The sequence below is a fragment of the Selaginella moellendorffii genome, unplaced genomic scaffold (assembly GCF_000143415.4).
Source record: "Selaginella moellendorffii unplaced genomic scaffold, v1.0 SELMOscaffold_10, whole genome shotgun sequence".
NCBI lineage: Eukaryota > Viridiplantae > Streptophyta > Lycopodiopsida > Selaginellales > Selaginellaceae > Selaginella > Selaginella moellendorffii.
The window spans coordinates 2,132,917-2,144,726 of record NW_003314271.1 but is presented as its reverse complement, the minus strand read 5'-3'; the positions used below and the strand labels follow the sequence as shown (position 1 = coordinate 2,144,726).

At 46.5% G+C, this 11,810-nt stretch overlaps 4 protein-coding genes across 6 annotated transcripts; 2 read left to right on the top strand and 2 right to left on the bottom strand.

Annotated features, from left to right (window-relative positions):
• Nucleotides 1-855: 855 nt before the first annotated feature.
• On the top strand, nucleotides 856-4,616 carry LOC9631415 (abscisic acid 8'-hydroxylase 1). 2 transcript variants are annotated; one of them, XM_002968494.2, is made up of 8 exons: nucleotides 856-1,431; nucleotides 1,560-1,884; nucleotides 2,122-2,274; nucleotides 3,115-3,378; nucleotides 3,450-3,539; nucleotides 3,622-3,700; nucleotides 3,794-4,019; nucleotides 4,140-4,616. In XM_002968494.2, exons 1-8 carry the CDS (start codon nucleotides 1,238-1,240, stop codon nucleotides 4,237-4,239), a joined length of 1,431 nt encoding a protein of 476 aa, XP_002968540.2. In that variant the 5' UTR covers nucleotides 856-1,237; the 3' UTR covers nucleotides 4,240-4,616. The 2 variants fall into 2 exon arrangements, with proteins under 2 accessions (XP_002968540.2, XP_024528875.1); XM_024673107.1 differs by having other exon boundaries at nucleotides 3,450-3,700.
• LOC112345765 lies at nucleotides 4,474-5,385 on the bottom strand. 2 transcript variants are annotated; one of them, XM_024673109.1, is made up of 3 exons: nucleotides 5,287-5,385; nucleotides 4,755-5,226; nucleotides 4,474-4,661 (listed from the first exon to the last, which is right to left on the bottom strand). In XM_024673109.1, exons 2-3 carry the CDS (start codon nucleotides 4,968-4,970, stop codon nucleotides 4,494-4,496), a joined length of 384 nt encoding a protein of 127 aa, XP_024528877.1. In that variant the 5' UTR covers nucleotides 4,971-5,226; nucleotides 5,287-5,385; the 3' UTR covers nucleotides 4,474-4,493. The 2 variants fall into 2 exon arrangements, with proteins under 2 accessions (XP_024528877.1, XP_024528878.1); XM_024673110.1 differs by having other exon boundaries at nucleotides 4,594-4,685; nucleotides 4,769-5,226.
• On the bottom strand, nucleotides 5,322-7,806 carry LOC9650331 (cytochrome P450 97B2, chloroplastic). The gene is made up of 14 exons (XM_002968193.2): nucleotides 7,651-7,806; nucleotides 7,392-7,584; nucleotides 7,229-7,336; nucleotides 7,091-7,175; nucleotides 6,801-7,039; nucleotides 6,579-6,752; nucleotides 6,477-6,524; nucleotides 6,368-6,427; nucleotides 6,232-6,318; nucleotides 6,085-6,173; nucleotides 5,942-6,033; nucleotides 5,831-5,892; nucleotides 5,632-5,778; nucleotides 5,322-5,566 (listed from the first exon to the last, which is right to left on the bottom strand). The coding sequence occupies exons 1-14, from the start codon at nucleotides 7,743-7,745 to the stop codon at nucleotides 5,348-5,350; spliced, it is 1,698 nt and encodes a 565-aa protein (XP_002968239.2). The 5' UTR covers nucleotides 7,746-7,806; the 3' UTR covers nucleotides 5,322-5,347.
• Nucleotides 7,807-7,884: 78 nt separating this feature from the next.
• Nucleotides 7,885-9,461, top strand: LOC9650330 (thiol-disulfide oxidoreductase LTO1). The gene is made up of 7 exons (XM_002968493.2): nucleotides 7,885-8,022; nucleotides 8,083-8,338; nucleotides 8,417-8,661; nucleotides 8,741-8,853; nucleotides 8,914-9,064; nucleotides 9,119-9,256; nucleotides 9,315-9,461. The coding sequence occupies exons 1-7, from the start codon at nucleotides 7,924-7,926 to the stop codon at nucleotides 9,378-9,380; spliced, it is 1,068 nt and encodes a 355-aa protein (XP_002968539.2). The 5' UTR covers nucleotides 7,885-7,923; the 3' UTR covers nucleotides 9,381-9,461.
• The last annotated feature ends 2,349 nt before the right edge of the window (nucleotides 9,462-11,810 follow it).

Sequence of the window (11,810 nt, the reverse complement as noted above, 5' to 3'; positions counted from 1 at the left end):
GCCAGAGGCTCATATGGAAAAAAGAAAAAACAGAGTAGAAAAGTAAAGGAAAAGAGGGTTTTGTGCATGGCAGAGGTTGCTTGCACCTTCAATCTGAGGCCAAGTTCCTGTCACAAAGGTTGAATGTGTTTGGGTGGAACAAGCAAAGAAATGCTGCTTGCTGTTAAGCATTTCCAAGTTGATTCTGTGATCCACCCAAGAAGTGGTGTCAAAGCAAAACAAATCTTATTGTTAAGTCATGGGGATATTCCCTTTCTTATGTGTTTGTGTGTTGTTTGTGGTGTGTTCCATGCAATACAGAAAAGCTATGTGGCTTGTGATGGTTGCTCCTGATGTAAGTGTACAAGAATAAGATTTTTCTTTGATTCACAGGCAAGATCTCTTTGTAGTATGTTGGGATGATTGGTACTAATCTCCTTTCTCTTTTTTTTCCCCTCTCCTCCTGGCTGGGCCACTGTGTCAGAAAAATCTCCCATTATTTTCAGAATCCAGAATCAACCTTTTCTTTTTCACACTGGTGTAAAGTCAACGAGAAATGAAAAAGGTGTCAACCTTCGATAAGGAGGAATTAGGGCAGGCAAGAAAACAGGGATTCCGTTTTTTCCGGAAAGGTGGCGGGAGAATATTCCTATGCCGGGATTGAAGGAATATCCATGTTGATTATTGTAAGAGATTGTGGGGGTGTGGATAAGAAAGTAGAGGGTGAAGCGATTCGCGAGCTATACACGTACCCAGTTTTGCCAGGTGGGCGCTGTGACCCGCCATATGGACCCCGCTGTGGTGGCGCCCTATAAATTCCTCCCATTTCCACCCTTCACACAAACTCGCAAGAGAGAGCGCGGTCGAGCCAAAGAAAAGAAGGAATTTATTCTTTTCTTTTTTCAATTTTTTTCTTTTTCTAATCGGTCCATTTGAATCCATTCTTGAACTTGAATCCATTTGTTGAAGAATTTGGCTCCGGGAAGAAGCGATTGATCTCTCTCCACCGATTTGGAGTTTTTGGATGTGATTACTGCCTGGTGCTCTGTTTTTGGCCTTTCCTCTGTTATTCTTTGCTTCGATTGCTCGCTCGCTCGCTATCGCTCCCGCCGCTCTCTCCCTCTCGCTCTCTCCCTCGCTGACAGTGGGAAGAAAGAGTGATCAATCCCACGGGTTTTTCGAGCGTCCGAAAAGAGAAAAGAAACAAGACAAAGCAAAAATATTTCTCTCCTATTTTTTTTTTTGCGCCTCCTCGGCCATGGCTGATCTTGCGCTGCTCGTCCTTGGCTCCGCGATGCTACTCCTGCTCGCTCTGCTCAAGCTCGCCCGCCGCTCCTATGCCCTGGGCCGATTGCCACTGCCGCCGGGCACCATGGGATGGCCCTACCTGGGCGAGACTCTCCAGCTCTACTCGCAGAATCCCAATGCCTTCTTCAGCTCCAAGCAAAAGAGGTGAGTGAGACCAATTCCACAATCCACCGATCGACCAATCAATCCATTCACCCGATTGCCCGATCTAGAAACTCGGGGAGAGATTTTCTCTTGCCTCCCTACTCACAAACTACTCGTTTCCAATGCAGGTATGGCGACATCTTCAAGACTCACATTCTGGGCTGCCCATCGGTGATGATCGCGAGCCCCGAGGCTGCCAAATTCATCCTGGTCAGCCACGCTCACCTCTTCAAGACCACCTTTCCATCGAGCAAGGAAGGGATAATTGGGCCGCACGCCCTCTTCTTCCACGAGGGAGAGTACCACCGCCGCCTCCGCCGCCTCGTCCAAGGATGCTTTGGCCCGGATGTGATCCGCGATCTGGTCCCCGAGCTGGAAACCATCTCAATCCAGGCACTGGATTCATTGGATCGCGCCGGCGGCATCATCAACACATTCCAGGAGATGAAAAAAGTAAGCAAGCTCCTCAAGCGCCTCTCTCCCTTTCTCTCTCTAGAATATGCTCTAGATTCGATCTTCGTCTACCTCTTGCCGCTTGGTTGTTTTCGATCGCGTTTCTGCTGCCCCGATCGACACGATCCTCCCTTGTCCTTGGCACCATGGATTGGCTGGGCTGATCAAAGCGGTTTTGTTTTTTTGTTTGTTTTGTGCGCGGCTCGCGCTACTGGCTGGTTCTCGATCGGTGCTCAGTACGCATTCGATGTTGGCGTGCTCAAGATCTTTGGCGGTTCCCTGGACGGGCTGGACAAGGAGGACCTGAAGCGCGCCTACCAGACGCTAGAACGCGGCTACAACTCATTCCCGATTGACATCGCTGGCACCCCTTACAATGCCGCCATGAAGGTACGTACATCACAGCCCTGGCTCATCTCTTTTGGATGGATCGATGCTTCTCGGCGGATTTCTTTTTTCCCTCGCCTTTTCTTCTTCCATTGGCTCCTGCGCTCCTCCTGTCCTTGCAATTTGCCCATTTATTCGCGCTCGCGTCTTATCTCCCCGAGGTAGCGCGTCGCACCCGGATCGTTGGGAGAGGCGTGTCTCCAGTTTTTTTTTTTCCTGTGGTTTTTTCCTTTTTTTTTTCTTTCTTTCTCCAGCCTTTCCTGGTCCCAACTTTTGTTTCCTGGCACAAAAATCTCGCCGCTGAGCAGATTTTTCTTGGTTTCGTTTGGTTTTTCCTGCGCTGCCAGCGCGCTGCCAGCCACATGCTCGAAACAAAGACGAGTGTGGCTGTGGGATCTGTGAGCGCGAGAAAACGATTTCGAGCCTCCCCTCGTCGCGCGGCGGCCGCTGCCGCTACTGCTACTGCTGGTGGTCTTTGCTTGATTGATTGAGTGGGACTTTAAAAAATACTGTGCTTTGGTCGTGTGGCTTCACGAGTGGCTTGTGCCATTCTCCGTGCGTCGGCCCACGATTGGCGAGAGAAATATCTTCTCCCCCGCAACATGTCCATGAAGAACGCCTTTGTTCGTCGCTTTGTTTTCCGTGTGGTGTGCTCGCTTTTTTTGTTTTCATTTCTCGAGGTTTGCTGGTCGCAGTCGTGTGGAACTCGCGTAGGGAATCGTCAAATGTGTTTGTTTGCTTGCTCCACCTTTGCATTTTCCTTTCTTTTTTTGTGTGGTTTTCGTTTTCGGTTTTGCGATGCGTGTCTAAAGATCCCGCTTTGGTTCGTGTCCTTGTTTCCAGGCCAGGAAGCGCTTGAGCTCCATCGTCAGCCGCATCATCCTGGACCGTAGGCGGCAGCAGAAGCAAGCAGACAATGGCCGCTGCAAGGATTTCCTGTCAACTCTCATGGAATCCCAGGACGACAGCTGCAAGAACCTGACCGACGATCAGATCGCCGACAACGTGATCGGTGTCATCTTCGCGGCCCAGGACACCACCGCCAGCGTCCTCACTTGGCTCCTCAAGTATCTCAAGGAGAACCCCGCGCTCCTCGAGTCTGTCACGGTACAAACTCTCGTTAGAAAAACGAAGAACTTCTCGTGGACTGACCGCGTTTTCGTGTTCGTCGCTGGCAGGCCGAGCATGAGAACATAAGGCGAAGCAAGCCCGAGGGTGCCAAAGGCTTGACGTGGGCTGACACCAAAAACATGCCCTTGACTTCGAGAGTAAGTCGTCGAGCTTGTAGTAGTGATCGTTTTTGCTTGCGGTTCTCTTGGTCGCTTACACGTCTCCCTTTTGACACCGCAGGTAATTCAAGAGACAATGCGGCTGGCGACGATCCTCTCGTTTACTTTCAGAGAGGCGGTACAAGACGTGGAATACAACGGTAAGAAGTTGTAGCCCAGCCCCTCCCTCTGTAACATCACGGTTGGCAAAAGAAAAGGAAGCTAACCGTTTTACCCGGAACTTGCTTTGGCAGGATACGTGATTCCCAAGGGCTGGAAAGTGATGCCTCTGTTCAGAAACATCCATCACAGCCCCGAGTTTTTCCTGGAGCCGCAGAAGTTCAACCCCTCCAGATTCGAGGAGCATCCCAAGCCCAATACGTTCATGCCTTTCGGCAATGGAATCCACTCATGCCCCGGACGGGAGCTGGCGAAGCTGGAAATGCTCGTCCTGGTGCACAACATTACCACACAGTTCAGGTACTAAAACAGAAACCAGCTTACCTTCTTTTCTTTCTTGCTGCTTTGTCTTTCGTATTTTCTTCTCCTCTGCCAAGATTCCTCATGCTTTGTTTTTCTCTCCCTTCGTGAAACACGCAGATGGGAGTTTGCAGGGCCAACAGAGGGCGTACAATACGGTCCCTTCCCTGTACCGAAGGCAGGACTTCCAATATCCATTACACGCAAGAGCGAGAGCTGAGAAGAAACAAACTTTAGCTGACTTTTACCTCTCCCATCGCGCGGTTGACACCCACAACGGAGACAGCTGACACTAAATATATATTCCCGCGGTCCAAGTCACGGTGCTGTGGTGTTCCTGCCTGGACGGAAACGAATCTCGCGTCTCCCTCCTCCCATGGGCAGCACAGCAGGGGGGGGCCTTCTCAGAAACCGGAAAAAACGAAAAAAAGTTAGAGAGCAACCACCAGGCCGGGCCGATTGATTGATTGACACTTACAAAAGCTTGAAAGCTGCCGATGCTTGGCTGCTGCTTGCGGGGATGAAAGGAGAGGTTGAACAGCTCGAATTGTTCTTGTACCAAACGCTTCTTGGGGAATATGAAAAATTCTTTTTTGACATTGCGCCTTTACAGTTTACGCTCTGGCCGCTCTCTCGGTCTGTCTGGAGGCATTAACACCACCCCACCTGTGAGAAGCGTCCACAAAAGTTTGAAGAGGTGTGTATATAGGCACTAGGCAGGAGACTAGAGTGTACCTTGCTTGTCCTACCTGGCTGCTCCAACTCCGCGTCTTCGGTTTCCAGCCGTGCGAGAGTGAGTTGAGCAGTGCTTGAGTGGATCCGAGTCCAGCTAGCCGTGCAGCGGAAGGCAGTACCACCACCAGCTGTGTCCGCACTGTTTGTGAAAATTTTGATTCCAAGCAAGATATGTGATGGCTGTTGATCCTCTGCCGCTGTTGCTGCTACCTTCATGGGAGTTATCTTTTATTTGTCGCTCCACATTTCCCACGAGGTTTGTCAATCGGACGCCTGCTTGCTTGATTGCTTGCCTGCTTGACTGATCCCTTGCTTGTGCTAGCTCGCTTGCGTTCTTCTCACATGCACTCGCGTGCAGAATCGTAGTACTCGGCATTGTCGGAGATTGTGGAGAAGGTCTCCATCACTCGGGAGGAATCATGTTCTTGTCTGTCTGTCGGATCGAGATCTCGTTGCAGGGTTTGCATCCAGTCTGTTAAAAAACACGTAGATTTTATTGTTAGATCTCACGAGTAAGCAAGGACTCCTTAACTCACTGTATGGCCACGCGTTTAAAGTCAGGGAAAAGAGAGTCAAAAGATGATTTCAATTGCTTAACTCTGCCGCTTGCTCAGCTTGCACCACAATCCATTCTTGGTGTGCAAGGTCGCTCCCGTGACAAGCTCAACTTCTTGAGGGGAGCCTCTCAACTCAACACTGAACTTTCGGAGAAGTACGGCCAAGCCGATTGTAGCCTCCATAAACGCAAACTGATCACCAACACATTTACGAGGGCCCCCACCGAAAGGCAGGAAAGCAAAGTCCGCCATTATCTGCCAGCCAGAAAAAGAACGTGTCCATTTACATGGAAAGCGTCTGTTAGGAACTTTTCACCCACCTCATTTGGATAGAGACCTTGAAGTTTAGTCGGGTCAATGCCAGCCCACCCCGGAATGCTCGAATCGACTCTTCGTCTTAGGAAACGCTCGGGATCAAATGACTCTGGATTCTCCCAGAAGTATGGCGATCTGTGAAGGTTGAAAACCTGAATTTAAGCAAAGGTGGTCAGCCAGCCGAGTGTGTTTACACGGGCTTACAGATATGAAAATGTCGGTCCCCTTGGGAATGGAGTATCCATCTGGATCGCCCTTGTGGCCTCCTGAAAGTCGAACGTATCCAAGTTATTCATGATTTCGAAAGATTTGTACCTGGGAGCTTATCTGGCTGCAATGACCTCCTTATAAGTAGAGGTGGTTGTGGATATAAACGAAGTGCTTCTGCAATGACGAGTTTTGTGTATCTGAACAAAAACGCAAGCTCAGAATCAAAAGCCACAATCCTTCTCACCTACTTCAGATTTTTCAGGTCTTCTAACGTTGGCCTTCTGTCCCCCAGAACTGTGTCAATTTCTTGTTGCACTTTCGTGACTATTGTGGGATTCTGTTTTAATGCATAAGACAAATTGGAAATCAAAAGCACAGCTGTAGAGAGATCTAACCTGTGCTAATAGGAAGGTTGACCAAGTTAGGACGGCTGCAGTTGTCTCGTGACCAGCAATGAGCATTGTCATCAAATCATCCCGAAGCTATGCATTTTACAAAATAAATTAGATTTCCAGAATTTAAGAAATGCACCTGTTTGTTATCGACATCTTCCCCTCGCATATCTACTAGAAATCGCAATAAACTCGCATCCTAGTCGAATGCAGCTGTCAGCGTTTCGCAACAGAGATAGTTTACATACTCTGACTTTGGAATAATCCCGCTGTTGAAGCGCTTCAATATCATCCTCCTGCTCAACAGTGCAAAAATTAAGTTTTTGTCGGAAAAACAGCACCAGACATACCTGTCTTGTTTCTTGGGCCCTTCCAATGAGATCATCCAGGCATTCGTTTATGACGCTCAAATCCGCATGAAACTTTCTCTGTCTTGGAACGAGCCAGCGTGACAAGGGAAACTTCCAGTAAGGAATGTAAAATGTTGATCTGTGCTCCGCTTCAGCCAAAGTCCCGTAAACTGCCTGTGCAACTTGTTATCATGCACGAAAGTCTGATATTTTACAGCTTACTGCAATAACTGGAGATTCCTTTGTCACCGAGCCAAAATCGTAGTTGAAGACGCTCAATCCAATAATGTCAAGAGCGAGGCTTGAGTACTCCGCCTCCATTTCCACGTCCACGACGTTGGAACCTTTCGACTCTGCATCTTTAATCAATGCGTCGAGCTTGGAGACGGTCCGTTCAGCACAGTCATTGAACACACGGACCATAGCTTCCAAATAAGCCGAGTGGAAACCGGGAACCAATGCTGCACAAATCACACACTTGTCAAACACCTGCATCAAAAGTACAGACTAACCTCGTCTTCTCGACTTCCATGTATTCAAATCAGCTGGAATCAAACCTTTCCCCATAATTGGTTCTAAAATATCTGCAAGAACACCCTGAGACCATGAAAATACAATAACCAGCTCACAACTGAGTAAAACACTCGCACCTTATCATAGCCGAAAGCATTTTCTCGAAGAATGTAGCGTGAAACAATGGGGTCTGAAACGACCACAAAAACTTTCGGTCCGAAAGCAAGCTTATAAACTGGCCCATGCTGCAAAGAAAGTGAAACATGTAAGTAAATTCCAGCAAGTGTCACCCGGATTTACCTCAAGAAACCAGTCATACAATGCAAAGAACAGCGGTCTGGAGAAGAGGTCCGAGATCGCACCGTCCGCGACAGGCATGTTTTGGATCCCTCCACCGCTCAGAAAATTCGTGAGCGCATTGCTTGCATTGTCCAGGAACGTCCGCTGCGGCTTCAAAGGTGACGGTTGTATGGACGGATCGTCCAATTTCACGCTGAAATATCGAAATTCCATACGATCAAGCCCAGACCAAGAGTTTTAGCTGCGATCTCGCACTTACCACGCGATTCTTAGCCGCCGCCGCGAGAATCCTCGATCCCTAGCATGGAGCGCCACCGCATTGTGATGCAAACACGCCGGCGCAGCCATCGCCATTGCCCTTGGCGCTCGTTCACCTCGCCATTACCACTAACACCTGACCCTGCCACGTGGTCCACTTAGGGCGGGATTGCACAAGAGCATATGCTTTAAGCTTGCATTTATCTCGTGGGCAGCCACGTCACGGCATATCAAGGCCACGTCGGTGCCACGTGGCATATAGCCGCCAGAAGCGATGGCGCATTGCAGTAGCTGTTCTATGGAGCTCCGCGGGAGGATTTCGTCAACGTCGATTCTCTCCAAGAACTCTAGCGCGCCATGGTGCCGCGGCCAGGTATGTGGATTTCGATGACCCAGAGGCCGCATTCGCGACTCCTCTGATCAAAATTTCCAGGCAAGACCGAAATATTTCCGGATTCAAGCCTCGAATCTGGCGACCGAGAGAAAATCGGGATCGCCTAGCGTGTCGATTCAGCCGGAGCCAAGGAAAATCCCATACGGTTTGATTACATCACTCTCCGGGCTAGGAGCGATCGAAACAGCGTATCTTTCCTGGATTAAAATTTTTGGAGGCTCGGCCATTTGTCCGGCTAGTGGCCCGGGCCATGGATGCAACGATGTCTTGAACAGCGCTTATTCCACCCTTTTTGGTATGTGATGCTTTTCCCTGCTAAGATCTTCTTTGGTTCTTTTTAGTTTACTCACTTTCATAGCTCTATCTCTTCCAGGTACTCCATTGTCACTTATCGGCTTTGTTGCGTACTCCAGTATATCACTGCTTGGTTTCTCGATGATCCAATCTCTTTTCCCGGAAGATGATGTGAGATGGCTGCTTCTCGGAGGCACGACGGCTCTAGTCTCTGCGAGCAGCTATTTCTTATATCTCTTGACTTTCAAGCTCGAGAATGCATCGTGCGCTTATTGCGTGGCGTCAGTGCTTTTATCCTTTGGCTTGTTTATCTCTACACTCAAGGTTCGCGATCTTAGGAGTCTTTGCTTTTATTTTCTCTTCTTTAGAACGTTGTGCTTACGCGAGCTTCTTTGGTAGACAGGGATTCAAGTGGAAGGATGTGCCTCGAATGGCTGGCTTGCAGCTCGTGATTGGAGCTGCGGTCATCTTTACGTTATCTACGGGATTTGCAGCTGCTGGTCCTGCTCTTGCGGGGTAAATGAAAGAATTTATAGTCAAGAGATTTGAAAGGCAGATTTTGCCGATTGCATACAGGTCGTCTGAAGATATCGACTTACCACCGATTGAACCGGAGGTAACAACGTCTTCCGATGCAACAAAGATGTCGCTTGCGAAACATCTCAAGTCGATCGGTGCAAAGATGTACGGTGCGTTTTGGTGTTCTCATTGTCACGAGCAGAAACAGGTAGCCTGTTGTCTATCCATACTTCTATTGGTTTTTAATCGCTATCACTTCTAGGAGCTAGGCAAGGAAGCGATGAAGATCTTGGAGTACGTTGAGTGTTTTCCAGATGGGTATAGGAAGAACGTGAAGACAGCAAAGGCTTGCGAGGCTGCAAAGATCGAAGGCTTTCCTACCTGGATCATAAAGGGCGAGGTATGTGTACTTCTTCCATTGATTTTCATGTCAAGATATGAGCTCGCTTGCGTTCCAGAAATATTCGGGCGAATTAAGTTTAGAGGAGCTAGCGGACGCAGCAGGATTTAGTCTTGAGAAGTAAACTTTAACGTTATAGCTATTCACATGTTAGTCTAAAGTCTTGAACATCTTTAGTAACATTTTGCTACATTTTAGTGGTTCCCATAGTTTGACCAGTTAGGCTAAGTCTTAACTACATCCCTTGTTTTTCCTTAATATTTACCCAATAGGCATCCATGGCAAGGAGATCACATGGTGAAAGTTGGGAGTGGTTCTTGAGAGATAAGGTTCTTGATATGAGGATGGTAGGGGGTGTTCACACTTGATCATAGATTAAGTTAGCTCCATAGTAGGTAATGGATTGCCTATTAAAGTGATTTGGTAGTTGGTAGTTATTGGATTCAAATTTGTTATATGCAAGAGTTGTATATATTCTTTAGAACATATATTACCCACCTATATGGCAGTCATGTTCTCTAGAATATGTATTATTAATTATACTCCATTTTTATTTTTTAGGAAGAGGAACAAAAGTATGGCCAATAGAAAGATGGAGAAAACCGTAGTGTATATAACCAAAAATATTTTGTAAAACATCTCGTATATAATATATAAAAGTATATTCCTAGAGTTTGTTATAGTTGAAGCATAATATAAACAACCAAAAAGAAAAACTTAAGATGTGAGTGCATGGAATATGGAAAGAGAATATAAAATGTGCATATCAATTAGCCCAAAAAACATAGTTTATATACAAGAGCAAATGGTTCAAATTGAAACCAATTTTACGGCTACTAAAATCTTATTACGTGAATATTAATATACGGCATTGTAGCTATACACTTAGATCTCACATTATCACCCTCTCTCGAAATGATGGAAGATCATCAGGATTCTCTCAAGGATGGGCTAGGATTTAGAGGAACATTAGGAGGAGGCATCAATGGGTTTGTAGGTGGTGTTAGTTGTTCTTAATCCCTTTGTACAAAGTGTTTCAATTGTTATACATGCACAATTTCTAGAAGATTGGTCTATTGAAAGTTATACAAGATCTTATAAACTTGCAGTCAACTTGCCACAACACCCAATACAATCCTTTCTATTGAGCAAGAAGCCCTTTAGATAAACCACATACCATATAATAGGGAACAAACTAACACTAAATCATCCATATATCTCTAATACGTCCACGCTCATGTTCAGTGGTCGAAGAACCCATCCGGTTGAGCAGATTATGGAGATGCGGATAGTGCTTGGCTAGACAATATACATGCCATAAATGATGACTGGTGTCTGTCCGATCAAATGGCTTCTAGGGGGAGAAGACAAAGATAAGATGTGAACTTAAGAAAAATTTACATACTATGTAAATTTTATATACTATGTAAATTTTTTTTAAGTTCACATCTTATCTTTGTCTTCTCCCCCTAGATTCGCCCTATTTCTCTAGTGGCATTCTGTGGTGAAGTTGGGATCTTTATTGGCTCCTACAGTTCATTGATGGCATCTTTTGAGGAGGATGCTAAGAATATGGCTATCCAACAAAAGTGGGAGTGCTTTTGTCAGAAGATCCATAGGCAACCGCTCAAGAGCACAAACTTCATGCTCTTTGACATGCCAGATGGTCTTCCAGACGCTAATGGTGATGTCCCAAGCTGGAACAACCTAACTAAAGACCACTTGAAGGATGCATTCCTTTTGGCAGCAATTCTCCTTCACACAACTGGTCAAGTTGCCTTCATTCTCCCGAATGACCCCCATTGGATGTCTTGCCTTATGAGGTATGCAAGTCGAGTCAACTTCAAGAGGTTCTCTTTCGGGTGCATCATGCATAGTGTTGGGGTCGAGACCAAAGGTGTCCTAAGCATGCCAGAGAAGGTAAGAAATCATCTTCTGTTTTGGTTGTCTCTAAAGTTTTATTATTCAGGTTATGATGTGGACCTACCATGTGTTTTGCAGAAGAGAAAATGATGGTTTTTGTGATAGCGAGCGTGCTGTAAAGGTTTTGCTAGGGTATGATAGCTTTACTAACATCATACCAAATCTCATAGATGATGATATCCGCAACACATTGTCTAGGTATTGGTTCCAATCTCCATCAGCAATGCATGTCCTACTTGAGCTTTATTGCCCAACAAGGGATGTTGTCATCGATTGCACAGCAGGTAGTGGTTCGATGGTCGAAGCAGCACGTGATTGTGGTAGATCGGTGTTTGCGATTGAAGAATATGAGTTCTTCAAACGCCGTCTTAGAGGTTTTCGTCCTTCTCTATCAGTTGCTTCTAGGAGGTAATTTATGATGTTTTAAAAACTTATATATAATATATATTTAGTTTTCTAGAAGTCTTCCTAGGTATGCATAGTACATCATATGCAATGTGTAAATTGAGGAGTGGTATGAAAGATCTATTTATTAATGATACATTAAAAGTCACTTGAATGCATCTTGCAATGAGAAAGATGTGTCATATGTCAACTCCGCAAATGGACAATGATGGGAGTTGTAACACCA